This window comes from Canis lupus, chromosome 23, assembly GCF_048164855.1.
Source record: "Canis lupus baileyi chromosome 23, mCanLup2.hap1, whole genome shotgun sequence".
Taxonomy (NCBI): domain Eukaryota; kingdom Metazoa; phylum Chordata; class Mammalia; order Carnivora; family Canidae; genus Canis; species Canis lupus.
In genome coordinates this window covers 2278420-2298373 of record NC_132860.1, presented here as the reverse complement: position 1 = coordinate 2298373, position 19954 = coordinate 2278420, and the positions used below count along the sequence as shown (strand labels likewise).

General features: G+C 32.9%; 1 protein-coding gene and 1 non-coding gene across 3 annotated transcripts in view; both read right to left on the bottom strand.

Annotated features, from left to right (window-relative positions):
- KIF18A (kinesin family member 18A) overlaps positions 1 to 19954 on the bottom strand; it is a 78744-nt gene that overhangs the window by 30596 nt on the left and 28194 nt on the right. For both annotated transcript variants that reach the window (XM_072793717.1, XM_072793718.1), the window contains exons 11-13: positions 15732 to 15896; positions 10715 to 10836; positions 6197 to 6438 (exon numbers count right to left, since the gene is read on the bottom strand). In XM_072793717.1, coding sequence (XP_072649818.1) covers positions 6197 to 6438; positions 10715 to 10836; positions 15732 to 15896 — 529 coding nt within the window. The remainder of the gene's footprint in view (positions 1 to 6196; positions 6439 to 10714; positions 10837 to 15731; positions 15897 to 19954) is intronic.
- On the bottom strand, positions 9505 to 9573 carry LOC140615626 (small nucleolar RNA SNORD57). Its single transcript, XR_012016121.1, has one exon. It is a non-coding gene; the product is annotated as a small nucleolar RNA SNORD57 (small nucleolar RNA).

Below are 19954 nucleotides of genomic sequence, written 5' to 3'. Positions count from 1 at the left end.
GTATCAGGAGAAAGGTGGGAAGCTCTGAAGATAATCTCTGCATTTACAGCTATTTTCCCCCTGAGGTCTTATGCTGATTCTGAAGGAAGGGGCAGAAAAGCTTAGTAACATTGTTGAGACCCTGGTAGAATGGGGTGATAGAACTGGAAGTTAGGGCCCACTACCCAAGTTCTTCATAAATCCTCCTTCTTTGAGTTAGAACCATAAGAGCTTACACTTTAGAGAGCAAAACAGGGCTAGGCAGGCCTTAGCAGAAGCTGCCGCTGCAGTTTCCAATGATCCCACTCCCTAAAATTGGACTAGAGTGATTTTGGATTGTTAAGGGCACCAGGAACCTAGAAGAAAATGTAAATCCTCTCTGAAGGAAGATATTATTCTTGGAAGTCTTTTTTTTTTTTTAAGATCTTATTTATTTATTTATTTATTTATTTATTTATTTATTTATTTATTTGAGACACAGAGAAAGAGGAAGAGACACAGGCAGAGGGAGAAGCAGGCTCCATGCAGGGAGCCTGATGTGGGACTAGATCCCAGGATTCCGGGGTCACACCCTGAGCAGAATGCAGAGGCTCAACTGCTGAGCCCCCCAGGCGTCCCTATTATTGGAAGTCTTAAAGTATTTCTATAAACAATTCTGCAAAAACATGTCTGATGCACTAAAATTAGCATGTCTTCAAGAAAATGAGACTATGTGAAAGAAAATCAGCAGAAAGAGATAACGGAAACAGACTCAGAGGGTTCCAGACCTGGGAATTCTCAGACACAGTCTTTAGAATGATTACCATTGTGTTCGGTGAGAAATTTTGCCAAGAAATGGAAACTATCAAAAAGAATCAAACAGAAACTCTAGAACTGGAATATAACTGACATTAGGAACTTGATATTTAAGAGACATTTGACATAGCTCCAAAGAGAAAGTAAACTCCAGAATATGTGAAAAGAAACTTCCAGAGAGACAAAAAACAAACAAAAAAACAACCCTCCCCCCCCCAAAAAAAAAATAGAAAAGAAAAGCAGGAGAGAGTTAAAAAAAAGTCAGAGATAAGAGAAAGAAAAAGAATCATGCAATATAATTGGAGTTCCAGAAGTAGAGGAGAAAGCAGAAGTAGCAGAAGCAATATTTAAAGCTATAATGGTTAAGAACTTCACAAAACTAATGAAAGATAATCCAAACACAAATTCTGAAAGTTCTATGAACTACTAAGTAAGACAGTAAAATATAAAACTATAGCACAATATAGCAAAACTACTAAAACTCAAAGACAAAGAGAAAATATTTTGGGAAGTTAGAGGTCCAATTACATTCAAGGGAGCACTCAGAATGACAGCTGACTTCAACAACAACAAGAAAAACACAGAAGCTAATGAATTAGGATCTTCAAAGAGCTAAAAAAAAAAATACAAAACTGGAATTCTATACCCAGCAAAATAGTCTTCAAGGAAGAAAGTAAAATAAATACAGCTTCAGATATATAAAAACTAAGGAAATACACCATCAGCATATCTACTGTAAGGAAATGCAAAAGATTCTTTAGATTAAAAAATATCTTGGATGGAGATGCAGAGATGCCAAAAAAATGTAGAAAAATAAAATACATCATAACAATGGTATGTCAGGAAAGAGGTTAACCCAGGTTAAGAATTTTAAGCTTCTAGCAGTGTCTGAGGACAAGTAACATAGGTACTTTGATAAAGCAAAGATACATAATATTGCCCTAAGGGTAACTACTAAAATAACAACAGTGTATAGCCTTCTAAGCTCAGAGGTGAAGAAATTGGAATATTAAATATCACTCTATCACTTCAAAGCAAAGTTAAAAAAAATTGAAATAAGCAGGACAATTAGAAAGCAAAACACAACATAGTAGATTCAAAACCAAGTATCAACACATTCATCAAGCACAAAAAGAATGAATAGATTAAACGATAGACTTGTAAGCAGAACAAAAAAAATAAAACCTAATTATGTGCTGTTTATGAGTCATATATGAAATATATATGATTTCAGATTTCGAGTGAAAGAATCAGAAAAAAAGATAAACCCTGAAAACACAAGCCAAAGAAAAGCAGTGTAGCTATATCAACACTAAAGTAAATTTAAGGTTAAGAAAAATTACTAGATTAAGTACATTTTATAAGAAAAAAGTGTAAGAATTCTGAAATATACAGATGTAATAATATAATCTCAATGTATGAAAACCAAAAATTGACCGAACTACAAGGAGAAATATCGCCTAAAAGATGTCCATGCCCTAGCCCCTGGAACCTGTGAATGTGTTAACATTACACGGCAAAAAGGATTTTGCAGATGTAACTGAGGTTATGGAATTTAAAACAGGAAGATTATCTCCTACATTACCCAGTGGGCCCAATCTAATCATATGAACCCTTAGAAGCAGAGACTTTTCTCTAATTTTAGGCAGGAGAGATGAGGCAGAGGGAAGATGAGAGAGATGTGAAGCAGGAGAATGAATGTCCTGCCTTGCTGGCTAGGAGATGAAATGATGAAGAGGACAACATGCCAGGGAATATGGGAGACCTCTAAACTCTAAAAACTGAGAACGACCCCTGGCCAACAACCAACAAGAAAACAGGGACCTCAGCCCTCCAGCTGCACAGGACTGAATTCTGCTAACAACCAGAACGAACCTACAAGCATATTATCCTCCCAGAACCTCCAGATAAGAGATGCAGCTGGCTGACACCCAGATTTGGTCTTGGGGAAACTCTAAGTGGAGTAACCAGTTGAGGCTGCTGTAATTCTGACCTAAGAACTCTTAGGTAATAAATCAGTGTTATTTTGTTTTGTTTGTGTTAGTGTGGTGATAGAAAACTGATACAAAACAGAAAAACCCAATGTAACAGAGGAAATTCTTAATAGGCCTCCACAGTATGTGATAGAACATTAAAAAAAAAAAGTCTGTAAGAATAAGATTTGAGGGACATTTGGTTTGGCTCAGTGGTTGAGCATCTGCCTTCAACTCAGGCTGTGACCCTGGGATCCTGGGATCGAGTCCCACATAGGGCTTCCTGCATGGAGCCTGCTTCTCCCTCCACCTGTGTCTCTGCCTCTCTCTGTGTCTCTCATGAATAAATAAATAAAATCTTAAAAAAAAAAAAAAAAGGAATAAGAGTTGAACACAACCAATTTAGCCTGACTTATATAGAATGTTGCAATAAATGACTACAAACTATACATTCTTTTTTTTTTTTTTTTTTAAGATTTATTCATTCATGAGAGACACAGAAAGAGAGAGGGGTAGAGACACAGGTGAAGTAGGCTCTTTGAGGGGAGCCCAACGTGGGACTCAATCCCGGATCCTGGGATCACAAAATATACATTCTTTATAAACATACTTGAAACATTTACACCAGCCCACTATATGCTGGGAATAAATAAAGTCTCACAATCTTTAAAATCATATGGAGTATTTTCTCAGAATTCAAGTAAGCTATAAGTAAACAAAAAATAGAATGGAATTTGCCACAGATTTTTGATATTAAGAATAAAAACTAAAAAAAATCAAAACTATCATTTTTATGAAATATTTTTACTGGATGACCACATGACACTTAAAAGTGTGATTCTTATTTTAATTGTTTCTCCAAACCTGAATACAAATGGAAATCCGCTCAATCTGAAAGTGCAATTTTATATAAAAACTGATTTAAAAAATATGCTCAATGGGTCAAAGAAGAAATTACCACAGAAATCAGAAAATATTTTGAACTAAATAGTAATCTAAAATGCTATGTACCAAAACTTGTGATATGAAGTTAAAGCCTGTTGAGGGAAACCTATGGACATCAATGCATAAATTAGAAAACTTAGATGAAATTTAATAAACAAACATTCATCTTTGTCAGTTAAATGAAAACAGCAGCATAAACCTAATAAAAGTAGATGGAAAGAAATAATAAAAGCAAAGATTAGAACAGATAAAATTAAATAAAAAGCAAAACCCACAATGAAACAGGAAACAAACATCCAAAAAGGAAAAAGCAACAAAGCAAGTATTTGACGGACAGTTCTGACAAGGGATCATACTAAAAGAAATAAAATCAAACACACAAATCTATAGAGAGTTGTCTCATCTTCCTTTTAAAGTCTACTGATACAGAATCAGTAATAGAAGAAAGCAACAGCTGCCAAATTAGAAACTGGGTAATTTTTGGAAGTTGGAAATCACATGGATCAATGGAAAAGCTAGAAGAGACAAACAAGGACCCTAGTTATTATATATATGAGAAATGCTTTTCTCAAATCTGTAAACTCAGAAAAAATATATGGGAATAGACTATGAGATAATTACCAATGACAATCAGTTTAACTGATCAATTGATTGTGATGTTGTATGGTCAATTAGAACTCTCTAAACAAAACGGAGACCTCCTAGTATCAGTATTGGAAACAAAAAAAGAAAAGCAGAGTAAGCCTTGGGAAGATCCAGACTTCTAGACAGAAAAGTTTGGAGATGAAGAAGTATAGCGGGAGGCAGTTTTAATCAGAAGCAAAACTATGTAAAGCACAACACACAAACTTCCAGTCAAATGTGTAAAGAGGGATACATCAGAGAAGATGAAACAATGTCACTAAGTAATATGAGAGTTGCAAAGGTGAAAAGAATATACACTAGTTCAGTGTTACTATTATTTTGGGTTAAGGTAAAGATGAGATATCAAACACATTTGGCATCACGAAAATTTTGGAGTTTGACAGATTAATTTTTAAAAAATATTTTGTCCTATATTCCAACAAACCAGTCTCTAGGAATTTGGTACACGTGCACAAATGTGAATGAACATACAGCTTGATGGGAGGAGCACTGGGTGTTATGCTATGTTAGCAAATTGAATTTAAATGCTTCTTTTTTTTTTTTTTTAATTTATTTATTTATGATAGTCATACAGAGAGAGAGAGAGAGGCAGAGACACAGGCAGAGGGAGAAGCAGGCTCTATGCACCGGGAGCCCGACGTGGGATTCGATCCCGGGTCTTCAGGATCGCGCCCTGGGCCAAAGGCAGGCGCCAAACCGCTGCGCCACCCAGGGATCCCAGCAAATTGAATTTAAATAAAATATTTAAAACAAAATCAAAAACAAAAAAAATATGAATACACAATCATGCTTTCGGATGCCATGTTCACCAATAAAACAATGGTTTAATAAATTATGGTACAGGGGATTCCTGGGTGGCTCAGCTATTTAGCACCACCTTTAGCCCAGGGTGTGGTCCTGGAGTCCTGGGATCGAGTCCCACACTGGGCTCCCTGCGTGGAGCCTGCTTCTCCTTCTGCCTATGTCTCTGCCTCTCTCTCTTTCTCTCTCATGAATAAATGAATAAAAATCTTAAAAAAAAAAAATAAAGTATGGTACGTCTGTTCTCTGGATTCTCACAAACGTTAAGAAAAAATAAGGTAAATTCTTCATGTATGTACCCTAAAAATAAACTCAATAAATAACAGATTAAAAAAGTTATACGTCAATATGTGTGTGTGTGTGTGTGTATATACTATATATATATATATATATAATGTACTAGCATTCACATGAAGCCTAATAAAAAGCTAGAGTCAGATTATGTAACACAAATATTACACACACACACTGCAAAGATAACCAAACTGTTAACTGTATTTCTGAGACAGGACACAAGATTGCGTTCCGGGGAAAGTTGCAAAGGGCATTCTACTTTTACATGTAATTGTCCACTGTCTGAGTTTATTTTAACCAACATCACATGTTAGTTTTGCAATTAAAATGTGTCCTGCACCGTCATGATAGGAGAGATAACAAGTGTTATGGCAACAAAATATAGTTTATTCTATAATGTCAGTGGACTTTAAAAACATTTTATTATTATGTATTATAAAGCATATAGTATTCTTAACTATAATCTTCAATCTTTAATTGAGGTTAAATTTTAAATAAAGATGGAAGTAAAATTATTCCATTAAAATACGTAAAATAACTTAAAGGTTTTATTGCTAAAGTTATTTTGAACATCAAGCATACTTGCTCTTAAACCTTTGTAAGATACTGATTAATGGAATTATTCTGAAGCTAATTTTCCCATTAATTCTCACAAAATAGCCAAGCCTATTAAAAATTAACTGTGCTGCAGACTGATACATAAAGGAGGCTACTCTTCAGAAATAACCTGACAATTTACTCAATACAAGAAAAGCTATACTTACAACAAGGAGCAGACTGAACTGGTGATCCAAGTTGTGGAAAAGTCATAAGAACAGAGACCCCTGGTAGGTCATTTTGCTTTATAGTATGTTCGGTAGTTTGGTCAGCCCAAACCACCACTTTTTTCCTCTCTACCAAATGTTCAATTTCTTTGAAGTCCGACTCAAAAGCAGTATTTGTAAGGCCAGCTTCTTTTAATGCACAATACTGTTTTCTTAAGACTGGAAGTAAAGCATTCAAGACTCTATAGAAAGAAGATGACAAGAAAAGAGATATAACTATTAAATATGTTATTATAGTTCTACGTAACATTCAAAGTACTAGTAGATCATTAGAATGTACCTTGTACATATTTTCCTTTAGAATGCCTCAACATATTCTCAGTACATTAAGCATAGAGTGAAAAGAATCCTGGATGGGAATTATAAGCACCAGGTCATATTCTCAGCTAGTCTTCACTGGTTTCCATATGACCTTGGACAATACACAGCTGAGGTTTCTCCTCTATAATTTGGGGTAAAACTAAACAGTCATTACTTACATGAGGAGACTATTGTGAGAACTAAATAAGTTAAATACATAAAAAAGGTTTTTGCAAAGCATAATGTGATTTATAAAACAAAGATACTGTTATTACTGATACAAAGTACCATGGAATTAAAAATGAAAATATACATTCTTCAGTGAGATTCATTTTAGGTATATAACACTTCAAGGCATCATACTCACCTTTCCTTCAAGTTAGCTCTTCATGAGCTAAGCATTGGCTTTTAAAGCCATTCAAAGGAGTTGCAGGTGGAAGAGATGTGGACAAGAATAGTGGGTAAAGGGAATCTATGGGACACAGATTTCTTGGTTGTGATTCAGAATCTTCTCCATCAGAACAGCACTGAATGTATTTTTTTTATGTATTAGACCTCCGTGTAAATGTCCCCTGAAGAAATTCCCACAGCTAAATAGGTATAGATTTATACACTCAATCAGTGTTTCTTAACTTTTATATCAAGGAAGATGTCAAATAATTTGAAGGACCCTGAAATCCTTCAGTCTTGGTTGTTTCAGTTAACTCATAACATCCAGGAGAATAGATCATTTTAAGTATGGGTAGGGCAGTGGGAAAAGCACAGGCATTAATTTTCTTAAGCAAGGAAAGAAAGAAGCAAGGAAATAACTGCTTTATTACCTGAGAGTCTTAAATATTTAGATAGTTATACAAATAAATAGTCTGTGACATTTTTCTTTTTGCTCAGGGTGGGGAATACTCCACTGAAGCCAAAGAGGCAACAACTATAGGGAAAAGTCATTAAGCATGACGTCAATTAAAAAAAGATTATTTATTGCACCTATACTAATCAGGTGCTATGCAGAGAAGAGATGACAAAAATGTTTTAACAAAGAAGCTTTCTGTCTTTCTAGAAGTTTGGATCTTCTCAAGGCTTACTCTACTTTTCTTCATACTTCATAGATATGAACTGATGTCTCACTGTTTTGATTTGATCACTGATTAGTGATGTTGAGTACTTTGTCATATACCTGTTGGCCATCTGTATGTCTTCTCTGAAAAAATGACTATTTATATCTTCTGTCCATTTCTAATCAGACTGTTTCTTTTTTTTTTTGCTATTGAGTTGTATGTTCTTTATATATTTTGGATATTAACCCCTTATTAGAGAGGATTTGAAATATTTGGAGTCATTCAGAAGGATGCTTTTTTACATTTTTGACAGTTTCCTTCACTGTGCAGAAGCTTTTTAGTTTGATGTAATTTCACTTATGTTTGCTTTTGTTTCCTTTGCTTTTGGTGTTAAATACAAAATGTCACCTCTATGTCTGATGTCAAAGAGCTTATCTTCAAGAAGTTCTATGGTTTCAGGTCTTATGTTCAAAGTTTTTAATCCATTTTGAGTCAATTTTTATGTATGGTGTAAGATAGTGGTCCAATTTCATTCTTTTGCATGTAGCTGTCCATTTTCCCAACATCATTTATAAAAGAGACTGCCCTTTCCCTATTGTATATTCTTGGCTCCTCTGCCATAAATTAATTGACTCTCTCTCTCTCTCTCTGTACATACATACATGGGTTTATTTCTGGGCTTTCTACTCTGTTCTATTAATCTATGTGCTTAATTTTTTTTTTTTAAATAACAGTGCAGTTTCTTTTTTTAAAAAAACCTTTTTATTTAACAGTTAGTCAACATACGGAGTACTATGTGCTTGTTATTAAGCCAATACCATACTGTTTTGATTGCTATTGTTTTGTAATATAGTTCAAAGGAAATAATCAGACAGGAATTGTGATACCTCCAATTTTGTTCTTTCTCAAAATTGCTTTGGCTATTTGCTGTATAGCCAAATTTTAGAATTTTTGTTCTATTTCTGTGAAAATTGCCACTGGAATTTTGATAGATACTGTATTAAATCCATAGACTGAGTTGTAGGATACAGACATTTGAACATTAATTCTTCCAATCCATGAGCACAGAATATCTTTCCATTTATTTGTGTCTTCTTCAATTACTCTCATCAATGTCTTATAGTTTTCAGTACACAGGTCTTTCACCTCCTTGGCTAAATTTATTCCTAGGTATTTTATTATTTTGATGCAATTGTCAATGGGATTGTTTTCTTAATTTCTCTGATAGTTCATAACTAGTATATAGAAATGCAACATATTTCTGTATGTTGACTTTTGTATCCTGTAATTTTACTGAATTTGCTGATCAATTCTAGTAGTTTTGGTGGTCTTTAGGGTTTTCTTTATATACATAGTGTCATATCTGCAAATAGTAACAGTTCTAGTTCTTGTTTCCAATCTCTGCCTTTTCTTTCTTTTTCATGTCTAATTGCTCTGGCTAGGACTTTGTTTTGTTTTTTAGATTCTACATAGAAGTGAAATCCATAGTTCATGTATTTGATGATACATTTTACATCTTTGTCTAGTGTATCCAGTAATTATTGGAGAGTTACATTTACAACTTTTTCTTTTAAATTTCATATTAGCTCTACAAGTAATTGACAACTTTTTCTTTTAAATTTCATATTAGCTCTACAAGTAATTGATCTTCTACCTTTATTATATAGTAACTTTTACCAGTGAGATCTATACCTTCATGTTTTTTTATTACTAATTAACATTCTTTCTTTTCAGCTTAAGGAAGTTTCTTCAGTATTTCTTGTAAGACCAGTTTTATGGTAATGAGTTCCTTTAGCTTTTGCTTACCTGGAAAATTCTTTATCTCTCACCCTCAATTCTGAATAAGTTTGCTGGGTAGAGATTTCTTGGTTAGAAATTTTTTTCTTTCAGCACTTTAAATATTTATTATATTAGTTTTTTTGCCTCTGCGATGCAAAGTCAGGCTAAAACAGTTCATCACCTTCATAATTTTTAATGTAATTTAATTCTTTCAAAATCTTTTAAGGAAAGTATTATAATTTATATTAACATTTAAGAAAACTAAGGCTTAGCGAGGTTAAATAATTTATGCAAGGTCATACTGCTAATATAAAATAGAATTCAAGACCAACTGCAAAATTCACACTTTTTCTATTATGCTATATTGTTTCTGTTTATACAGTTTGGGTTCAGCAATTTGCTAAATCAGTAAGAGAATCTTTTTGCCCATTTGAAACTAAAACTTACCTTAAATGTATTAATTTATTTGTCTGATACAGTAAATACAGTATGGGTGAAGTAAATTGGTTTCTTTAATACTTTATCTCTGGCAGGTGGTTTGAATGTTAGTAAATGAATATTCATGAATATAGAAAGTATAAGGAGATTAGGTTGAGCTCTATCTACAGAAGATTATCTCCCTAAAAGGTTTTCCTTTCCTTTTTCGTCTTTTTAAAATAACTATCCTAATATGATTTCCTTTACATCAAAAGTATGGAAAATTAATTACTAGTTATTTGAGAATACTAGAACTGCAGAATTTTAGACTAGCAGAGAGCCCATAGAGAAATAAATTTTTCATTTTTACAGAGCATGAAAGTGACACCTAAAGAGTTGACTGACATATCCAAGGTAACAAAAATAAAGACTGTTATACATTTTTTACTATTATGTTTCAAAAGATGCTACTACTGAGCTAGTAGAACATGAAAGAGCTACAGCATCACATAAGAATTGGGACAGTTGATGTTAAAAATATAAATTTTTAGGAACCTCATTCTAATGACAAAAAATCATTCTGGAATTATGACTACTTTAAAAACTGCCTACTTAAAAAATTCAGTTGTTATTAATAGTTATTGCTTCTCATAATAAATTTTTATAGAAAAATGCTTTCAAAACTATAAAGTGCTAAAAATATTAGTTGGAGGAGAAGAATCACATATTTCATATTTTCTTAATGTTTTCTAACTCCGCATACTTTCTGATGCTGGCAATCACTTAAAAATAAATGTATCCTATACCAAATAAAACTCAATTTTCTGGCAGTGGAAAACAACTTCTATGTTTCAGTTTCCTGAGGTCTATAGTGTTAAAATTTATAGAATAGATAAATCCATGTACTTACGCCTCAGTTTGCCTGTGTTGCTGTTCTTGAAGACAAGCTAGATCCATCATATGTTTAATTTGTGCTTTCAAATCTTTGTTCTGGAGGTGCAAATGGTGACAATGAAGATCTTTATTGAGCTCCTGGGGAAAACAACACAAACTACAGATTGCTTTAAGAATGTTAAAATTAAATAAAATCAATAAAACTTCTTTTATATTGGTGTTAATAGTTTTAATTTTTTATATATAAAATGATAATGTCCAGAAATGATTTGAAAAATAAACATCCTGGTATAGGTGGTCTAAAACTTATAAGCAAGATAAGTTTTAGGTTTCTCAGAAACTAAATGTTAGGAACTCAGAACAAATTTTATTATGATGACAGTTTCTTGTTTCTTGGTCTATCCAACTTCTTGATAATGCTGTGAAAATACAGGAATATGACCTGTTTTTGCTTAAATGTGATTTCTTCAGGGCTTTCCCTAAGCATTATATTTAAAGATGGACATCTACACATCAAACAGTCTCTGCCACAGCATCATTGATCAGTAACAATTTCATTTATCTATTATATATTTCATTTAATATATTCTCTGTACTTAGAATGTAAGATTCACAACCAGGCCACAGGGTGTGTCAAACTGTTTCAGTGTTACAGTATTCAGTGTAGTCAGTGTCTGGAGTTGCATGTAATAAAAATTTCCTCCCTTCACCAAATCTGGTATAAGCTTTATCCCATAGCAAAAGTCTTTTGTAGGTTCCTATTTTCCTAAACCTCCTGTGGTCAGCTGTCAAGTGTTCTCTAATCTACTTCCTAAAATTACTTCTTTCCTTAAACCTACTAAACCTTAAGTAGGAAAATGTCAGCTAAGTGGTTATACTAAAGTGTGAAGAACGGGATAATCTAATAGCATTTTCAGAATCCTTAACTGGGAAAATCTTAGTCAATATTATGAAAAGAAATTAAATCTTTTGGACATTTGAGGGACTGAGACAGTAATCCCATAAGCAGGAGAGCTATACCAGGAAACTTCCTCCTGGAGACAAATTAATTTTAGCTTTTCAATACTCCTTCCCAATCTGCAGTTAATTGATCAATGATTCTCTAAAAGTTTAAAGTTGTTTTTTTCCCAATACTTCCTATGCCAGTGGTAGTCACTATGACTGAGAAACAATGTCATTTGATATTACCTGATATATAGTAAAGTTGGGGGTTGTTTCTTCAACATGATTTATGATTATATTTCAGGAAACCTAGCATGTATCTTTAGAGAAAGTCCTCTTTAGGGGGTCAGAATGGTATAGTTATAGAGCACTGGCCTGAGATAGCTCAGTCAGGACAAAAATGCTACCTTAAGCCAAAAATATAGTCTTTATGGAGATCAGTTTACTTGACTAAAATTTAGAGCTTCACTAGATGGTCTCTATAGTCTCTTCCAGTTAAAAAATTCAATGATCATAATGGTCTGAATGTATTTCCCAAATATTCCATCTTCTCTCTTAAAAAAAAAAATCCCTTCTTTAAATATTCCCCTGATAGTTTTCTTCTTTTATCCTCTTAAATTACTTGGCTCTTAAAAAGATAAGCCTTGATCGTATAACTATTATTAGTCAATAATAGGCCTTGGCTAGCTGGTCATTGTTAAAAAGACAAGTTTATAATTTGAGTCTTTTCTTGTCTTGATACACTAATGATGGAATCTGATTGGAAGAACATGGTCTATTCTGAGAACTACAAGTAGGTTAGTAATAGCTAAAATGAAAAATATAATGAGAGGTTATATATAAAACTTGAGAGGTATTCAGGTCTGGGAAATCATAACAGAGTTTGTATTAGGGAGAAAGCACTGAAGAGTGATATGATCAGAGTTACCTTTTAGAAAGCTCATTTTCATTGCAGTGGAATTTGAATGGAAGCAAAAAGACCAAAGGTAGCAGTCCAGTAACGGGGGCTAGGAGTCTGGATTGTGGTAGTGGGAGACAGAAAGAAGTGAATAGATTTAAGAGGTTAAGGAGTAGATAATGCAGAAAAGGTTAGAAAAAAGACACCAATTTGAAAGTCACAGTACTGGGTCTATGTCCAGAGTTATATGACTGTGGATAAATCCTTTTGCAAAGTTATGTCTGTCTGCTTATTTCAGCTGTGAAAATACTCATGAAAAAATAACTGAAAGTGAAATTAGGGTGGTAGGAATGGAAGCAATTTTAATTTTATTGTTTTTTTCAAATTATTTGTGATGAAGTTCAATAAAAAAATAAGAACTTAAAAATAAATTTTAATTTCACAGTCAGGTTGTGAAAATGTTTTGCTGAAGACAGTTATAGAAGATTGATTGCTAGAAAAAATAAATTTGACCATATTGAAAAAAATGTCAGTTTATTGAAAATAATAACCCAAGCAACATTTACTTTATAAATGCTACTAAGCAGATTTGCAAAAGGCAAAAACAAATTAGCAATTATGGCAATAATACTAAAAAGAATACTGTGACACTTTTAAACTTTTAAAACCATAAAACATATGGTAAATATGGGAAAGCAAAGGCAAAGCCGTAAATTTCTAAATTTTTTTTTTTTTTCCCTCTTTAATGTTAAAACAGTTAAGTACTTCTGTAATTGGGGTTCGGTTATAAATTAGAATTCTGATTATGCAAATATATTGAGTTATAAGTATAATCTAAATTAAGTAAAGCTAGTAAGATAAAAATACTTTAGTAATAACATTTTGAAATAGAAATACATGTATTAAAATTTTAAGATAAATGTACTAAGGCCACTTGAACTGTATACCTAAAAATGTTAAGCTTTGCTATATTTTACCAAAAATATTCCTAATGTTATATAAATGGAAAAATGACTTAAAAAAAAGAAAGCAAAATTATATGAATGTGACCCTCAACCTTTCACCTGGGAGAAGATTTGTATACTTTTTGATCAGATTCTCAAAGGCATCTATGACCCAAAAAGGTCAGAATCACTGTTCTGGAGGAAAAATAGAAAATGTATCTTGTAATGCAGCTAACTCTGCTATGTTCCTTTTTTATACATGTTTCTTTGCCTATTGACATCCTTGTTACAGATGCCTAAAATATTATTAAACCATTATTTGTCAACCATCTATTATGTGTTATGTGGTGCTAGACCTTTGCATATAGCATTGCATTTAAATATATTTTGAAAATAAGAAATTTAGACAACAAAGTTAACTTGTCCAAAGTTATACAATTAGAGTTAGCACTCAATACAAATATCAAATAACAGAATGACCAACCACTCTAATTCCAAAGTCTATCCTTTTCCCAATATTTACATTCTCTTTGTGGGGAATATTCTAAAGCGCTTTATCAATTAAATTATCTTATAAAATATTATTAAATTACGCTTTGTACTCATTTAATACCTGATCTACTGACTGAGATGCTTTCAGAAAGATATTTTGAAGACTTCTAGAATCACTAAGGTGTAGATTAAGTTGTTGGCTGACCCCCAGTAAATCTCCACACTAAAGAATTATTCAGTCTCCATTCACCTTTGGTTTTCTTCTTAGGAAACAGGGTATCTGCTGCTTGTTGCTCATTGCTCCTTTCCTACCTCGACTGTCACCAGTGACTGCTCCTGCTAGTCTTCTACACAAAAAAGGACAGCTATTTACAGCCACTGCTAGCCAACCAGAGAATTCACTTCCTTGGTCATGATGCACTGGGTAATATTTTTTCAATTACAACAAAAAAAATTGTTATCTTTGAATATTTATCATTACAACCTGCATTCATTTGTTACTGAATATATTATACCTGTATTGACAATCAGTCTAGTGCTTTTTTAAAAGAAATTTGAAAGTTCCAGAGGACTAGATACCAATTCGCTAATACATAGTACTGAAATTCAGAAAAGCATCATCAAAGTAAAGTCTTCAGACACTTCTCTTTTAAAAAAATTAGTGTAATGAAATTGTTCTTTTAAAAAGTAATAGGTGGTGTTTGGATCAAAATTAGTTACTTTGTAGCAGGTGTCTATTTGTTGTGCTTATTTCATATTCATTTCCCCTTTCTTTCTTATTAAGAGAACCCTAATTTTGTTCAGGGTGATAATGTGTCCAGCAAAAACATTCACCTTTCCATATTCCCTTATAGCTAGGGACAGCCACGTGACAATTCTAGCCAATAAGACACGTCTGCTAGGAATTTCTGTTAAAGCTTTTACTCTCCCAAGACAGATACACCTCCCTACTTTCTTTCTCTCTCCTTCTTCTGGCCTAAGTGTGAACTTGAGACTGAAGATGGAATAATGATATGGCAACTATGAAATGACAAGTATAATGATGACACTGATGACATTCTGGAGGGACTATATTAGGAATAAACTGCATAATCTCAAGACTTATTGTTAAGGGAACAAATTAGCAAAATATAGTCCTAAATGCTGAAAGCAGTAAAGTTAGATTTCTGTAACCATATGGATGAACACAATTCTTATCTGATTCAGCAATTAACCATCATTACCCATCACTATTCTTTATCATTTTTTGTCATTCCAGGTGGAACGTCTTCAACTTAGTACCTATATGCACACACACATATAGATTTCTTTTTTTGTTTTTTGTTTTTGTTTTGTTTTGTTTTTGCAGGAAACATACAGCTTTCAAATCAGCTTTCATTAGCCATGATACAAGTAAGGGTGACCACGTTTAAAACTATTTTTTTCTACAAAACCTCAAGTACAAAAACAAACTGAAATTACCTACATGATAATATCTTCAAGCACAGTTTTATTACTTAAGAGCTATCTTATAAAAGGATGTAATCACTTAAGAATAACTTTGCTTAAAAGAACTTTACTCTTCTGAAAGTACAGAAAAGGCAAATTTAGTGGGTAATTAGCGAGGCAGAAGGTAAAATGAGTGAAGGCAAATGGTAAAATGAGTCAATTAAAACACAGAGAGAAGCAACAGTAGTTGTCTTCCAAAGAGAGATATTTACTCAATGACAAAGACAATGGGCTTAAAGGGCTGAATACATAAAACAAAACATTTATACCTTTGGAATGTGACCATTTTGACCTAGGAGTTCCATTTCAGTTTTTACACGATGAAGCCAGTTAGTATTCTCATCAAATTGCTTCAATTCCTCCTCCTTTTTCTTTTCTAGGTAGAAGCGACGAGTTTTCAACATTGCAAGTCTATGATCTCGTTTGCAAGTGGCCTGAAAAATAATGTATTTAATAGATTAATTTTTATAATATTTGATGTATGTGATGTTACTAACATAGTAGATTTTCTGATAAAGGTGCCACTGTAGTCTATTAAGTTAGGCTATACTTTTGTATTTAAAGCTTTTTCCCCTTTGAAATGTTCACAATACTCCTGCTTGCAGGAAAATAGGAAATTGAGCTGTGAGTCATTTTTATAAAATTACATGTTGAGAGTTTATGGCTTTAAGAATTACAACAGCTAAATTGAAGACTGTAGCTTTGTGTGTGTGTGTGTGTGTGTGTGTGTGTGTGTGTATGCATTCCTTTAAATGCTGCATTTAAAAAGTTCATACGAGGTCTGATAATTCCCAGGATTTCTTTACTCAAAATCAAAGCAGATGCATGTCCTGATCTTTCCTTTCCTCCAACTTGAAAATTGTGAAGAAATAACTCTGCTCTGATTTTTACAATATCTTTATAGATACAGGCTGGTGCAAGGAATAGAAAATAGCACTTATATCAGAGAGCTCATAAATATCTGATCTTATCTGATGGTTGGTTCAGGATCCATAGTGGGTAGTCTGAATATTTTTGGTGTTTTATGTAGGCATGAATCTGGCCTTTTGGTTCCTTACCGCAAGTGTCTTGCATACCATCATGGGAGCTGTGAGCTAGAACAGCTTGATCTCTCTGGGCTATTTGCAAACAGATACTGAACTAAAAAATCATCAGACATGATGGCTGGACTTGGAATAATAGATCCCCATAGATTAGACCAAGCACCTGTGGTTGGTTTTGGGAGTAGGGAACTATATGAGAGAAAAAAAAAGAGCAGGGACTACAATGAACTTGGTCAAAGACCTTATTCTCTTTAAAAAATAAGTTCTTCTTCCTTACTATATTTTATAAAACATGTGTCAGAATTTTTGGGAAAAGCCAGGCATTAAAGAAACTTGCAAAAATATGAAACAATGTTACTCTTCTCATTACCTCTTTGTTTGCTTTAGAAAACATAATCATTTAATCATTATTTTTTATTAAAGTGTTACTTATGTTATCATGCAATGAGCTAACGGCTTTAAAATTAATACATAAATATATTTTTAAAAGTCTCAATTTGAATTTTTAATATAGGAATACTGGTGGATGGAATTCATATGAACAAAAGCTCTTTTAGGTCCTAAATATATATATTTTTAAATGGTAAGGGGTCCTGACACCTGAAAAGTTTAGAGCTATTACTATAACAAAAGGTAGTATATGTAGCCTCTTGACTTTCTCTGCTATTCAGCAGGTATGAAAAATTAGGCAAGTTAATTTCAGTGGGACTTTAGTCACCTTATCTGAAAATGAACATAAAAGTATTGTACCTGCCTGAAGGAAGACAGTTAAATCAAATTATCTTTACTTTGCTTTAACATTTATAAATGTTGTAGGAACTCTTAGAAACCAGGGCAGGAAATGCTCTGAGGCTTTCATGGCAGCCAATATTTAATACTGAAAACCTCTTAACTGAAAACTCCAAAAAGTATCTTTTTGGGTTTTTACTTCTAAATGTCCATCAATGGGTGCCTGGGTGTCTCAGTGAAGCGCCTAACTCTTGATTTTGGCTTAGGTTATGATTTCACAGTTGTGAGCTCTGCACTCAGGGTAGAGTCTCCTTGAGATTCTCTCCCTGTTCTCCCTCCTCCCCCACCCATACACTCTCTTTCTCTCAAAATAAATAAAATCTTAAAAAAAAATAGATGTCTATCAAATGTATTCCTTATGATTATTCTCTATGCGGCATTTTCTATCAGGGTACTCCTACTGAATCATTGTTCCGAAATAAATAACAAGTAAGTGTCCGGGAATAAATGCTAAAAGATGCATGTTAAACCCTGACATTAAAGCAAATGTTTCCCATTAAGGTTTCAAAAGAGCTTTATGTATTTTATTAACAAAATCGCCAGAATACAACAAAACTTCTTGAGAACAGGCAAATAATTCTAAAATTTAGGTGTTAACTATGGCTTTGTGCAAAAGGACCACTAACATAGTAAATACATTATTTCACTAAAAATAATTTGTAGCTGATCTGTGATCTATGGTCATAAAATCACCCAAGAGCTTCACTTTAATTCTAATCTCAGAGTCTATACTCTAGAACCATTTATGGCTGAATCAATGTTATAAGATTGTTTTAGCACTTCTGATAATAAACGATTTTTGGAGAGGGTCCAAGACAGATATAAAATTCCTTGCCTTAGCAGGCAGTTTAGTAAAACTATAGTTTGACACTTTAGCACGTAAAAAAACCCCAAAACTGCCAACAACAAAAAACAACTCAGTCTCTATAGATGTCTTCCTATGTTTTTCAATAATTACAACTGATACACCTAAGAGGTTTTTATCTCCATTGCTTACCTAGTCTCATAAGAATAACTATAAGAAGTGGAATATATAGGTTGAAATGACCAAAAGTAAGAAATCCTAAAAGGCAAGTGTGTTGAAAAAAGGGGTATTAAGCAGAAGAATACACATAAAAACAGAAAAAAAAATTAAAAACAAAAAACAAACAAACAAAAAACCTAGCCAAACTCATTCTCCTCATGTCTTAGTAAGTACTCACATTTTTGGTATGACAAATCTTATTGCAGTGGTTTTTTAAAATGGCATTTCAATAAGATAAAGCAAATAAATGCATATTCAGGAAATAAATGACTAATTTTGATGGTATAGTTTTAATAGCTACGGTAAACTGGCATCAGTGATATATTAATGAATACTTTATGATTAGTTTCTTAGCATATCATACTCTCCAATTTCATAAGCTGAGAAAAAACTGAAATGCTAGTTTTTAAAGAACTATTTAAAATTTGATGGCCTTCAGACATTTAAAAAAAAGTAAAATTTTTATATATAATTGTTACTTATGGGAAGGTAGGAAAAGGAGAAATACATTTGGTGTGGTGGTCTAAGAGGACCAGAAAGTTATTTATAAGAGACAGCTTTTAAATGAGTAATATGCAAAAGTATCTTATGTATTATCTATGCAACTAATTTCACAAAATAAATAAAAATGAAATTAAGCTTATCATCAATGAACACCCAACCTAGGGGGAATAATTATTAAAATGTTAATTTTTCTGCTTTTTGGTGATCTAGAGTTGTATACAACCAGGTGTACATTATTTTCTATCCTGCTTTGAACTCCTGCTTCTTGAACTTATATCTCACTGACATTTTATTATTCCTAGAAAATTCTAAGCCTGAAACTTTTCATATTATCCTTTCCCCTTTTGCACTAATATACCTCCTTCAGAATAACTACTACAAGAATACATGACTTTTCAGTCCATCCTTCATGCAACAACATCTTGTTCACATTTGCTATCTTTTTATCCTATATTTGATATGATTTCATCAGGTCTTCCAGTTCCCAGAATTGGACGCTCTTCAGCTTATCCAATACACCATAAAGGATAGAGGTAACATGCTCTGGAACTAGCTTGCCTGAGTTCAAATCATATGAGTTCATAGGTGACCTTTGAACCTATAGGTGACCCTGAGCAGGATGGCTTCTCTGTGCTCTAGTTTCCTCATCTTCATTATGAGGATAATGATGTTACATCTCTCATAGGGTTTTCTGAGAATTAAATAAATGCACATAAAGTATTTAAAACACTACTTAGCATTGTACCTGTAAAGCGAACTGAATTTCAGTGAGTAAGTCTTTAATTTCTGGATGTTTCATTTGTTTTCTTTTTGTATATGGATGTTCTTTCGATCTTTAATTCCTCTATCATTAATTCTTTCTTTGACATCTTTATCTTTAGTCTTTTTATAGTTTTTATCAGATTGCTCTAGTGTTTGAATCTTTGGAAATTCTGTTATTACTTGCTAAATTTGCTGACTTGATTATGGTGGAGTGTTTCACCCTGTGCTCTGTAATTTTGAATAGTGAGTTCTCATTAATGATTTTACCTGAGGGTCTGTATTACTAGACTGATTCTGTATTGATCTGCCCAGTTCTCCCAAAATTATCACTGTTCTGATACCATTTTTCCATGTTAATTTCTCACTTTAA